At 48.3% G+C, this 14,166-nt stretch overlaps 1 protein-coding gene across 7 annotated transcripts in view; it reads right to left on the bottom strand.

Moving 5' to 3' along the window:
- The window catches only part of GRAMD1B (GRAM domain containing 1B), a 196,042-nt gene that overhangs the window by 126,089 nt on the left and 55,787 nt on the right, over window positions 1-14,166 (bottom strand). For 4 of the 7 annotated variants that reach the window (XM_061146327.1, XM_061146353.1, XM_061146308.1 and 1 more), the window contains one exon: window positions 10,740-10,817. The exons of 1 other annotated variant lie outside the window; for it this stretch is intronic. In XM_061146327.1, the coding sequence (XP_061002310.1) occupies window positions 10,740-10,817 (78 nt within the window). The remainder of the gene's footprint in view (window positions 1-10,739; window positions 10,818-14,166) is intronic. 2 more of the 7 variants (XM_061146315.1, XM_061146335.1) reach the window with 1 other exon arrangement.

The following is a 14,166-nucleotide window of genomic DNA, read 5'->3' as shown; positions in this document are numbered from 1 at the left end:
ACGATCACAGAACATTAGAGCTCGCAAAAAGCTTCAGACAGGTATTCAAATTCCAGGTAGTCACGTCACAATTATTTATTGGGCACTGACCATGTGTCAGGGCTTCCCAGGTGGCGCTAGTGGTAAAGAATCTGCCTGCCAATGCAGGAGATGTAACAGACCTGAGTTCGATCCCCTGAAGGAGGAGGGCATAGCAACACACTCAGTATTCTTGCCTGGAGAATCCCATGGACAGAGGAGCCTGGTGGGCTACAGTCCATGGGGTTGCACAATGTTGGACACGACTGAAGTGACTTGGCACATAATCACATATCATGTTTCAGGCATAACACCAAGAGTTGGGTACAACTAACAAATAAAACAAACGCGGTCCCTGCTCTCATGAAGGTTAGGACAAGCTGGGGAGACAAACAACCAAGTAAACAAGTAAATACAATTATGACACCATTAGTGCCAAGATGTAAAGGAAGCTGAGCTTCACTGGCTCAGCGGTAAAGAATCTGCCTGTAATGCCGGAGATATGGGGTTCAATCCCTGAGTCAGGAAGATGCCCTGGAGAAGGGAATGGCAACCCACTCCAGTATTCTTGCCTGGAAAACCCCATGGTCAGAGAAGCCTGGAAGGCTGCAGTCCATGGGGCTGCAGAGTCAGACACACACACACATAAAGGAAGCTGGGAGGCTGAGGACTGGAATTGACTTGACTGGCTTCCCTGGGTGACTAAGGAGTCATCAAACACCACCTCTCCTAGACTCACTCTGACCAAGTCTCCAGCAACGGTTCTCTGAGCGCCAAACTGACCTTCCTGTCGGCCAAACTGTTGGCCTGAGCCGACAGCAATTCCAACAGAAGCTACCATTTCCTGCATGCTGGACACAGTACCAAGTGTTTCTCCCATTTTATTTCATTTTGATCTCCACAACCTCCATAAAGCAGGTACAGTTATCTCCATTTTCAGACAAGGAAGCAGATGCAGAGTGGATAAGATGATGCTGTAAAAGTGCCACAGTCAGTAAGTGGCAGAGTCCAGATTTAATCTGAGGTCATCCCTTCGTCTTCAAAGTGCAGTCCTGAGTCCCATGTGACCACTGGACAGAGACTGCTGTCCCTGCCACCAACACCACAGGGTTCTGCCATGGCCCACTGGGGGTCTGCCGTGCACCCACAGCACTGGGTCCTTGGTACCCGGGGAGCCTCCACCTTAGAGTGAGGACTGGGTCTCTGTTCCCCAGCCTCAAACCTCCACCTGAAAGCTCCCTGGGGAAAGCACCCTTGTCAACAGACGGCTGAACACGCGTGGGCGTCCACGCCTGAGTGCAAGTGCGTGTGGGAAAGAATCCAGACCATCACTGACCACTTCCAGCCTGTACCTACCTCCAAGACCCACTGTGCCTCTTCCTACCTTTCTTCTCCCTGTCCTCCCCTCACCCCATCTGTGCTGTCTTTCCTAGCCCTGTGCTTCTCTTCACAATTCACAACTGCCCATAAGCTTACATGACAACTCCCCTCTCTCTCCAATGCCCACCAGCCCCTGAATTTAACTCTGATCCTACAAGTTGGGACCTCTCTCCCCTCCAGAAAACCTCTCCCATCTTCCTGTCACAAAGCCCAAGGTGCAGTGTGTTTGGCAATGAGGTATCTACCTCATTGGTAGATAGGGTATCTACCTATCTACATTGGTAGATGGGGTATCTACCACCCCACGATTCTGCCAGGTTCAGGGCCCACATTAGCAAAATGAGCCACACACCTGGTTTAGGCTCGGACCTCCTCGGCAGTTTCGCAAGTGAAGTCCCCGGTGAGCAGATCTGAGGTGGGAACACACAAAGGTCCCTATGCACAGGTCCCTATCACTGGACGGAAATTAATACCCTGAAGATCCCAGAGATCGCCCCGAAATCAGGCAGAACACACCATTCTCTTTCTCACCTTTCTTTCTCTTGGGAACCCCTAGTTCTTTACCAAGTGAAGTAATTTACCATGAAAAATAACGATCCCCAGCCGGTCATGAAGAACCCAGAGAGCCAAGGAAGATCCCTGGAGACAAGGTCCACTCAAGCAACACACCCTCCGAGAAGCGCACAGCCTCATTCATTGCATCCCACATCCTTCACCTTCAGCCTCTGCCAACACACCTCACTCCTTCTTGGGGACCTGTCACCCGGCAAGGAACTGCAACATCCCCAAACACGGCAGACAACCCCACAGCGCTCCCGCCTCTGCGACGAGCCCCGGGTCACCCCAAACCAGCCAAGGGCCACGTCCATCCAGGGGCCCTGCACCTACTTGGCTCGTAGAAAGGACAGCTTCTTCCTCAAGGAGGAGACGTGGTGGTGGCAGGCCTGCTTCACAGCCGTGCTGCAGGACACCGTCTGGGAGCGCAGGTTCTGTACCATGCTGGGCTCAGGGCGGAGCCCACCACATGACCACAAGGACCTCTCGGGCTGGGGGCTCGCTCTAGGGCCGCAGCTCCTGCAGCTCCTGCAGCTGTCGACCTGGACCCTGGACCCGAGCTCTCCCCGCCCTGAGGTTCCACACAGAACACAGGCGGGTGGAGGGCCCGGGCTGGGAGGGCCTCAGGCTCCGACTTAACCAGGATGCCCCCTGCCCGCGGCCCTAGCCACAGCTCCACACCGAGCCTCCTCCACCCTCCCACATCTGGCAGCGCTCCGGGCACTTGGTGAGTCTCCTCTCCTCCTTTGTCCTCAGACAGAGAGGATGGAGCTGTACCTGCATGTGATGTCAGCTGCTGGAAGTGGGGTGGGGTGGGGGGAGCACGGGCACTGCTCCCAGAGGGCTTGTTACTCCTGGCTCTTTCCTCCCAGTGAGGGAGCTGACCGGGGAGATCACCTGAGTGTCCACGGGGCCGTGGGGAATTCGGCAGCCAGGCAGGTAGATGGGGCTAGACTGCCCTGGAGATACAGGATTTGGGAACAATTTCTGGGACAGAAACTGAAAACATCTTTCCTTTTAATAGGAGGCTAGCTATTCCGATGGCCAGACCTGAGCTGGAAGAAATGGGCTTGCTTTCTGGCCTTGCTCCAACTCCAGGGGCGCCAACTCCACCTGTGTTGGTTTCTCGTTGGTTCATTCATCCATTCCACAGACATCTGCTGCTGAGCACTTATCCTGTGCCACATATGAGATACCGTTTCTGGCCTCCAGGGTCTCCCAGGCTAGAGGGGAGATGGATAAGTGAACCAAAGAGTGCACAGCACAGGGCAAGTGTCGGGCAGAATTAACCACAGCCTGCTCAGTACCATGCCTAGAAAACAGACGTGATGAAACCTGCCTTCCCTACCTTAACTGGGAGAAGTGAGGGCAAGTTCTAGTAAGACATGCACATCTTTGAAGCTCATCAGAGAAGAAGTGATATAAGAAATCCACAAATTAACGACACCCAAGCCTCATACTACTCCCACTCCACCTTCCTTGATCGTAGGAGCTGATCTTTTTTTCCTATTACACACAGGAAAGGGGTGCTGCTGCAAGTAACCTCCTCACCTTCCTATCACATCACCTGTGAACTGGCCTGCACCCACATCCACTATCCTCTCACCTATCATCTGGTGAGATCATCCACCTATCATGGATGCGGGGCACCACTAGCCCTCTATCTATCTCACCACTAGTCCTCTCACCTCTGACCTAGATCGATCTCTTCTCACCTCCTCCAAACCCATTTCCTTATCTCTCAGCAGGGGCACCACCCAGCAGAGCACAATAGAATCCTAGGACCAACTCTGAAGACCTCCCCTCTCTCACACCCCTTGTCCAGGGCATCACAAGTTGAGGACATTTTATCCCCTAAATGTATCTAGAACTCACCTACTTTTCTCCCCCCAACAACCAGCATCCCACATCCAAGCCACCAATATCCAGTCCTTTGCCTGAACTATTCTAACAGCCTTCTAAACAGTACATCCTTTTCCCAACTTGCAATCTATCTAGATCTGACCCCGTCGGCTCCCTTCTTAAAACTTTGATGGCTTCCTAGTACTCTGAGCGTAAAGACTCAAGTCCTTGTCATGGCCAACCAAGCTCCTCTCATCTCGTCTTCTCTGCCTCCTCTCACTGCTTCTCTCCCATCTCAGACTCATCCTTCTGGCCTTAGTTCATCCACCATGCTCTTTCACCACCCCCACTTTGGTCCTGGCCCTATTTATTTGATATGCTCCCTCACGAAGCCATGTTCCCCTCCTCCAGTACACACATACAAGCTTGTATTTTCTCTGCCACACATGCACTTTGCCGACAGAGGTTCATAGAGTCAAAGGTATGATCTTTCCAGTAGTCATGTATAGTGTAAGAGCTGGATCAGAAAGAAGGCTGAGCAGTGAAGAAATGATGCTTTTGAACTGTGGTGCTGGGGAAGACTCCTGAGAGTCCCTTGGATTGCAAGGAGATCAAAGGAGTCAATCCTAAAGATAATCAACCTTGAATATTCACTGGAAGGACTGATGCTGAAGCTGAAGCTCCAGTACTTTGGCCACCTGATGGTAAGAGCCAACTCACTGGAAAAGACCCTGATGCTAGGAAAGACTGAGGTCAGGAAAAGAGAGCAGCAGAGGATGAGACGACTGGATAACATCATTGAATCAATCAGACATGAGTTTGAGCAAACTCTGGGAGATGGTGAAGGACAGGGAAGCCCGGCGTGCTGCAGTCCATGGGGTCACAAAGAGTCAGACACGACTGAGTGGCTGAGCACAATCACCTTCCTTGTCTCTCTGCTTCCAGTGTTTGTTCCTTGAATCCATCTCTCACACAAGGACCAAAAGGATTTTTCTCATAAGAATACCTGGGAGAGACCTGGGTAGCCCTTTCTCGAAGTCCCTCACTCCCTTCCCTCTTCTATAAATACAGTCCACTCCATCCTGGCAGGATGATACATGATCAGGCACCTGCCTACCTGTACAAAGATGATCTCCAGCCACTAGCTAGCTACCCCCATTCCTGGGCCATTGTTGGCATCCATACTGAAGTATTCGCCATTCCTGAGCACGCCTTGCTTTCCCACACCTCCGGCTTATGTACATCGTGTTCCCACGCCTAGGAACGCTGCCATGTGACAGACTCCTACTCCCCTTGCAGCTCTCAGCTGAAGCACAGCCCCCTCCGTGGAGTCTTTCTGGATACCACCGCCCTCTCCCTCCTTCCTCCCCCATCCTACCCTATGCGGAGGACCTACCTTATTCTATTTGGGCAAATTTCTTAACTCTACCGAGCCTAAGTTCTCTAAACTCCAATATAAAGATAATAATAGCATCTTCTGAAAGGGCTGTTGAGAGGTTTATATTTAAAAGTGTACGTAAGAGTCTCTCCACAGGTTAGGGGCATTAGTAAACAAATTCTTTAGTTCTATTACAATGAAATTCTATTAGACAAAGTGCCATCTATCAATTATTACATTATACTTTCTTTCTTACAGATATGTGTCACCGAAAGATAAGAAGGCTCCTGAGAGCAAACGTCATGCCTTATTCTATTTATCCTGAGGATCAGTGTCTGATATCTTGTAGATGATCAATACTCGACACATTCTTTCTGTCTCTGTTTCTTCAAAGACAGAAGAGCACAGATCTGCGAAGAAAGTGACAATGCTGGTGGTCCAGTGACCGAGGCTCCGTGCTCCCAGTGCAGGGGGCCTGGGTTTGATCCCTGGTCAGAGAACTAGATCCAACAAGCCAAAACTAAGACCCAGCACAGCCAAACAAATAATATTAAGAGAAAAAAACTGACAGTAAAAACTGACAATAGCCAAAACCATCAGAGTACTGGCAGCTGCCACTTACTAAGCACCTACTAAGCACCAGGCACTGAACACATAGTATCTCGTGTACTCTTTACAAGAAAAGACTTTTACAAGTGACGAAACTAAGGTTCAGAAAAGCTGAGTAAAATGCTTTTAAAAATGCACAGTCAACACAGAAGACAAAACTAGGTCTGCTGACTGAGGCTCTTGCTCTTTGCCTGCCCCTCCCAGGGCCAAGCGGCAGAGGGCCGGCATCTATTTATCCAGCAGCCTGACTATGGCAGGCTCCAGCCTCTTGTAGACACTTCACATTGGTTTGTGGCAAACAGGCCAGCATGCAGCATGGAAGGGGTACCTGAACGCATGCAACCCTGCCATGGTCCTCAGTTGCCCTCCAGCCCTGTCCACGTCTCATTTCCCTACTATGAAAAGGCTTCCTGGTTCAACTGAGATCACGTTCTGTTGAAACTAACATCCTGTACATAAACAGTCCTTAGTGAAACATCTCTTTTTTCTATGCTTGTGGCTTTGTATGAAAGGTCCTGCCACTGGGTGAAATGTACTATAAAGACTTAGTGGGGACTTCCCTGGTGGTCCAGTGGCTAAGATTCTGTGCGTCCAATGCAGGGGGCCCAGGTTCCATCCCTGGTCAGGAAACTAGATCCCATATGCTGCAATGAAAGATCTCACACGCTCTATCTAAAAGATCCTGTGTGCTGCAACTAAGACCTAGTACCAAAAAAAAAAAAGACCTAGTACACCCAAGTAAATAAATATAGCAAAAAAAATTTTTTTAAATCAATGGTGTAGTTTGAATAAGTAAACAAATAGAGAGGATTGAAAAAAAAAACAAAACAAAACTAATGACCTGGGAAACCTTTACCAACTGGTCGAGTTCGGACCTGGGAACTACTGTTTTGTAAATGCACCCCTGGCTTCTCCTTGAAGCATGAAGCTGGATCAGCATCCCAAATTCCATGGTACATATACTTTGAGGAAGCTAGATCTAGTTTTCGTTCAACCAGAAACCTAAGGGGATTATTCTTATCTCTGAGACAACCTCTGTTTCCAACAAACTGATTCTTTCCCTAAAATCAACATTTCTCCCTGCTGCATACCTGCCCAGGAAGTGACTGTCTCCCTGCAGTTACTTCCTGGCCTCGGGACTCCGCCCCCATCATGGTTCCAAAGGCTTTTTTCCTTTCTGGATAGAAGCTGATGTGAATGAGGAAAATAAATTATCAGAAGCCCTTCAGTTTGGATGCCTTATTAAGGCATTTCCGTCTTTGCAGTACACAGACTTTAAAAAAAATATTTTTATTTACCTGCTTGTTTGGCTACGCTGGGTCTTAGTTGAGGCATACGAGATCTTCAGTTGAGGCGTGTGGGATCTAGTTCCCCGACCACGGATCAAACCCAGGCCCCCTGCACTGGGAGGTTGGAGTCTTAGTCACTGGACCACCAGGCAAGTTTCATGTGGATTTTTTAAAGACTACAGTACAGTAGCTACTTTTATCTCTAAATATGATATCCATTCTAAACCTTTTACAAGAAAAAAGAAAAACCAATGTTATATTTAACCAGTGGAAAGTTATTTCATACTGAAGGATTGTAATTTTGATCCTTAAAACAGAAGAAATCAATTTTTTTTTTTTTGTCTGCTCTATGAAACAATCCTTCATTCTGCAACTGACAATGTGGTTTGCAGAATTAGGAGCAGCCACAGGAAAGGGTCCATATTACCCACTACACTGGCCAGGCAGTACACTGGCCGGTGTGGGAAACGCCATCGTAACCAGCAGGGTGCGCTGTCTATCAAACTGGGCCTAGAGCAATGAGCACAAGTCAGATTCCCTCTCCCCAGGGTTCAGATCTCACACTAGCTCTAGGCCAGCATACTACAGGCCAACATCTGAAACGCCCCAGAGAGTCTCTTAATTGGTCAGAAACCTGCTGGAGGAAGGATTAGGTGCAGGGTGTAAAGGTTTGTTCCGAGCTGCGGCTGAGTGATTAATTAGCACTCTGAAGACTTGTTCTCTCCAGGAGAACCCACTGACTGCGAAGGAAAAACCGAATTCATTCAGAAGGACCGTGGTGAGCACACGCCAGTCCTGAGTTTCCAGGGCAGGAGTCCATAGGAACCACCACAGAAGCATCTTTCAGCTCACGGCCTTCTCTGTTTCCCATCGTGCCCACAATGTGAGCTAGTGCAAAAGTATATCCAACATCCACCATGAAGAGCTCAAGGGGCTGTCAGTGGGCCAGGGATGAGGAAGAAAGGACCAGGGAAGGCATTTAGAGGATTTTTCTGAGCAGAGGTTTGGAGGAGAGATCGTCCATAACATTTCATTTGGGTTGTGGGAGGGAGCAGAGAAACAGCTAAAATATCACTTTTATCAGCGTACAATCCGAAGTACTGAACAAAAGTCAAGGCTGACTCTAGTTAGCAAGGAGCCTTGGGGAAAATGTGCTGTAGAGTCTGTGCAAGTCGGCACCTATTCATCTCTCCCAGGAACAACGCAAGCGGCAGAGATTAAAACAGAAGACTGAGGAGTTGCCGGTCAACTGAAGGCATGATCATCAGAAATGGACAGCTTCCGGAGATGCTCAGCACACAACACGGGGGAGTTGTGCTGGGGAACTCTACAGACCCTTCCAATTTTGGAAGCATGGGTTGTCGAAATCCAGAGAGCACTAAAAAGAGGGCGAAGGCCACTCTAGATGATTTCAGATGCACAAAGCAGTGAGCAGCGGCTGGAAGCGAGACCTTAATTCCCTGGTCAGGAATCAAAGCCTGGTCACCTGGGTGGAAACCAGGAATCTTAACTGATAGACCACAGGGACCAGTGGCTAGAATCTAAGTCCCCAGTCCTTGTCTACCTTGAAAGGAGAAATCAGGCAAGGAGGGAGAGGAAGTAAAGTATGTATTAGAAAGGCAGAGCACATGGGCAAACTCTAGACAGTTGCTAGAGTTGTGCCTTTGGGAGGTTTAAATCCTTTGTAAGGGGCCAGTCTTCCCGGTTTTTGTCTGCTTCTTAGGCAATCTTCTTGTTTTGACCACCCCCCACCCCCGCAGCTAATTTGTCTAGGGACCCTCCCCTAGGTGGGATCATATCGCTCAGTGAAGATGGATTTCACCCAGAGGCGTATGGGAGGCAGATGGCAAGATTTCCTATAGCCTGGCATCCCCTGCCTTTTTGGCCTGTTACACCTTTTGTGCAAGTGTAGTTTCTCCCTTGAAATGTATGACCTCTTGATCTTCTAATAGGGCTTAGTTCTGTTCCTACCATAAAAGTGTCCAATGTCACGTTATTCACCCCATTCCTGTTGTTTCTCTTATCGAGGTGTAGATCTCAACATGTAGACAGGAGCCTGGTCATAAACATGTAGCCTGGAGCCCATTTGTCTCTTGGCTCAGACAATGTAAACAGGGGACTGGGAATGAGTGTTGGACCTGCAGCCCATCTTTTTGTCACCCAGGGAAGTGTGAACAGGGGGCCAGTTGTAAATGTCTAACCTGGAGCCCATCTAATATCTCCTGCCTCATAGAGACTGAGGGAACTGCCATCAGATCATAACTGACCAAGCATCTTGCTGAGAGTGATTCGTCTTTGTCCCTTGGAGACTCCATGAAGAAAACGAAAGTGTTAGTCGCTCAGTCGTGTCCAACTCTTTGCGACCCCGTGGACTGTAGCCCATTAGGCTCCTCTGTCCATTAAACTTTCCAGGCAAGAATACTGGCGTGGGTTGCCATTTACATCTCCAGGGGAACTTTCCAACCCAGGGAGTGAACCCAGGTCTCCTGCATTACAGGCAGATTCTTTACCATCCGAGCCAGCAGGGATGCCCCATGCCTCCACCTAAATTGAGGAGCTGAACTATCAATCATGGTTAGTAATAAGCACAGAACTGAGAACTATAGCAAGAGACACAAAGCTTTATAAATCTAAAGCGAAGGTCCCAGCCTCTTAAGCATGCATGTCCTGTTGTATCTTGACTCTTTTTGTGACCCCATGGACTGTATGTAGCCTTCCAGGCTCCTCTGTTCCTGGAATTTTCCAGGCAAGAATATGGGAGTGAGTTGCCATTTTCTCCTCCAGGGGATCTTCCCACCCCAGGGATCAAACCTGAATCTCCTGTGCCTCCTGCACTGTAGGTGGATTCTTTACCACGGAGCACCCTGGGGTCCCAGGAATGGCTTTCTTGACATTAAGAGAAGCCATTCTGTGATCTAAGAAGCTTAAGAGAAGTAAGAGAAGACAGGGACAAAGGAAAATCAGTCAGGAAACAAAGCCCTAGTTCCTCCCTGTCAAGGACTACACATACTAATCTGATACAAGTCTGCAAGCTCTGCAGGAACTGAGCCCCCACCCAGGTGGAGGACGGAAGGACGATGCTGACCTTCCTGACTTCGTTCAACTAGAGCCTGAACTCTGTTGAGCTTTGTCCCAATACTGTGCTGAATTCTCCTCCGTTCAAGCGCCTTCATGAATATGCATGTATCCCTAGCTTTAGCATAAATCCCCTTCTCTGGATCTTTGGCTTGGCCCTATCTTTTGGTTGACACCCAGGAAAAGGCAAACCCAGCTTTCAGGTAGCACTCTGATGACACACACACACACCATCCCAGGCCACAACTTTTTCCTCGGGCGTGGAAACACCCTTTCCCTCCCCGGATTCACACCATTCCCAACCTTTACAGGGAACCTCAGGTCCCACTCCGACATCTTCCCAACAGACTTGGTTTCCACACACTGACTTCTCCCTCTGCTGAGCACCAAAAGCCTTTAGAACCAATCCCCTCTCAGGTCGAGGGGGTAGAGTTCTCTTTCTGACCCGTGTTGGAGCACAGAGGTCAGGCCAGCCTCTGTTTCTTTGCAGTTTATCATGGTTCTCGCTGCTGGCAGAAACTTGATCTTCCTCAAACATCTTCCCCATCCCGTCATCACTGGCCTCCCGTCCTCCCCTAGCCATGGGATCTTACCTTTCTTCCCGCACGCGAGGACTCAGGAACCTGCTGGAGTCATCGTCATGGCTGCTCTGCTGGCTGCTCTGCTGGCTGCTGAGGAAAGACAGGATGTGAACCGTTAACGTTCGCCTCCTTTCTCAACCCTGGGGGAGAGCGCGGAGACTCCAGCTCGACAGGAAAACAGGGTTACAACATTTTAAAGGTACACGTTCCCTCCCCCTGCCGTGGAAGTTGACACAGAGGGCAAAACTGGCAGGCAGTGGAATTGAGACCTTCTGAAAACCCCAACCCACGCTACCTAAAGCTCCTGGGAAGATCCTGACCTATTACCTGGCTCTTCCCAGGCCAGTGTCCTGGAGCAAGGGCCTCTGGCATTCTCTGTCCCTGGGCCTCTAGATCTGCAGGAGAGGGTAACAGTCCCATTGTTCAGCTGAGACGCACAGGTACAGGCACAGCCAATGGGGCAGGAAGGGGAGGGGTGGCAGGGGGAGAGGGGAATTCCAGCAGGAGAAAGACTTGAGACCTGATGGGGCCTGGGGCCACCTGGCAGGATTCTTTGCCTCCTGGGAGGGCCAGCAGAGGAGCAGAGGGATTAGAAGGTGAAGTCTCTCCACTACTTAAAGCCCTGGAGGCACGATGATTATGGAGCTTCAGTTCACAGAGTTCTTAAAGTGCTTACTGTGGAGCCCTATACTAAGGTCACAAGATAAAAATCTCCAGAATTACCCAAGCCCCATAGCAACTGTTGCCAGGAGCCTCCAGATCTAAACCTGCTAGTTCCTTGACCCGTAACAGGTAAAATACCCACCCTATTACCCACCCTTCCAGTAGGAATATTCTCTGCCTTATTGTTGTTCAGTTGCTAAGCTGTGTTGACTCTTTGCAGTCCTGTGACCTGCAGCACGCCAGGCCTCCCTGTCCTTCACTGTCTCTCAGAGTTTGCTCAAATTCACGTCCATTGAGTTGGTGATGCTATCTAACCATCTCAGCCTCTGACCCCCCCTTCTCCTGTCCTCAATCTTTCCCAGCTTCAGGGTCTTTTCCAATAAGTTGGCTCTTTGCTTCAGGTCAGCAAAGTCCTGGAACTTCAGCTTCAGCATCAGTCCTTCCAACGACTATTCAGGGTTGATTTCCTTTAGGATTGACTGGTTTGATCTCCTTGCTGTCCAGGGGACTCAAGTCTTTTCCACCACCACAATTCGAAAGCATCAAGGCTATAAAAACTGGCTACTAGCCTGTGAAAGGGGTCAGTTCTCCCATGAGCTGGTCGGCTGTTCAGGAGCAGTAAACTCTATTCTCTCATTATGCCTCTGTCTAGAAATTCTCTTCCAAACAGTGCACATACCATGACACTTACTTTAAAGTTATGTGGAATTCAACAGTCATTTATCTTACGCAAGAGAAAGAAAAGTTGTTTGGACATCTTATGATACTAGTCGAACCCAAAGCTGGTGATCAGTTATTTGTATTAAGTACTCCAGGTATCTAATCAAGAGTCCTTAAGCCATAGCCCCCTGGCCAAATCTGGAGCCCCTGCAGGCTAAAAATGGTGCTTGCTTTTTTAAATGGTTGGGAATTAAAAAAAAAAAAAAATTTAATGATAATAATATTTCATGACACATGAAAATTACATGAAATTCAAAATTATATTTCATAAATACAGGTTTACTGGAACACAGCCACCCTCATTCATTTACATAGTAATCAGGACTGTTCTTGCTACAAGGGCGGAGCTGTGTAGTTAAGGTATGTAGTTAAGCTGTGTAGTTAAACTGCTGAATTAAGTACAGCAAGGAGGCCATTAGTCCCACAAAGCCTAAATATTTACTGTATGACCCCTTACAGAAAATGTTAGCAAACCCCTGTTTTGTATAAATTCTAGTAATAGTAAATTGTTATTACCATACATGTCACTATAACCCAGGCCCAGGAGGACCAAAATTGTTCCCTTGTTCTGCTGGATAGTCTACAGCCATAAAAAGCACTGATCTCTACACCGCATATTCCTTAGACTAGATCCCCAGCAGACAGCAAACTCTGAGTGATCTTACAGGTAAGTGCTTGTTGTAGTGCCCGCACACTTTCCATCAAAGAAGCAAGTGATGTTATAACCATGCTCTCAAGATCCCATCTTTCAGCAAGAAGCAAATGAACTCAGAAGCAATTTACAACACATTTTCAAATACACACACATGCACACAAACACACACACAGGCCAGAAATCAGAAAAGCACCACACTAAAAAGAAAAGCACCACATAGAAGCTTCCAGTTGCCTGGCAGAACGAAATGTGTACACAGAGCACTGTTTTGGCCACTCGTTCCCTATGGAACTCGTTGAACTCGTCATTCAACTTGCCTTTTGAAAACATATACTCCACCATATATAAAATAGATAGCCAGTGGGAACTTGATGTATGACTTAGGGAGCTGAAAAAAGTGCTCTGTAACAACCTAGAGGGGTGGGATGGGGTAGGAGGTAGGAGAGGGGGACATATGTATATCTATGGCTGATTCATATTGATGTATGGCAGAAACAAACACAATACTATAAAGCAGTTATCCTTCAATTAAAAATAAGTGAATTAAAAAAAAAACATAACAAATTATACTATCATGTTGCTGACCCACTGGCCTTTTTTACATTGGGACTGATCTGTCATATGGATCAAGTATCTTCCTCTATACAACCTAGGATAGGTGTTAAGATTACAGCAGGCAACCCACAGATGACTAGAACTCAAATTCCAAAACAGACCCATTATCAAGAGAGGAATACCAAAATAATATTAAAAAGAGAGAGAGAGGAATATCAGCCTACATTTCTGGCAGTACACGTGAGGAGAAGGAGGAAGGAGGGGTGTCTGGAGCCCAGTGTTTTACACCATCTGAAACCCAAAGGGGCTCCACCAACCCAATGACCACGTCAGCACTACAGCCTCTTCATGGAAGAAATTAAACTTGACTCCATTTAAACTATAGTGGGCTGTTCCTCCTTCTCACCCTACCTTCCCTTGGGCTATCAAAACTGCTCAGTCACGTCTGATCCTTTGTGATCCCATGGACTATAACCTGCCAGGCTCCTCTGTCCATGGGATTTTCCAGGCAAGAACAGTGGAGCGGATGGCCATTTTCTCTTCCGGGGGATCTTCCTGAACCTTCCTTTCTGGCATTGGCAGATGGATTCTTTACCACTGCACCACCTGAGAAGCCCAAAAAAGGAGCTCCCAGAACTAAATGACAAGAACCAGGGTTTCAGAAAAATAATTCTGAGCTGATATTAACAAGTTATCCCACTAGATGGCACTGCCGTCTTCCAAACCAGAACCTGAAGGCAGCCAACCCATCCAGCTTCTGAAACCAAAACTAGAACCAACCTTCTGGCGCCCCCTTCCGGCCTTCCCATTGCTTAGAAAACAGTTCAGAAAGTGGAGATAAAAGCA

The sequence above is a fragment of the Dama dama genome, chromosome 1 (assembly GCF_033118175.1).
Source record: "Dama dama isolate Ldn47 chromosome 1, ASM3311817v1, whole genome shotgun sequence".
NCBI classification, from domain to species: Eukaryota; Metazoa; Chordata; class Mammalia; order Artiodactyla; family Cervidae; genus Dama; species Dama dama.
This window is presented reverse-complemented; position numbering and strand designations above follow the sequence as displayed.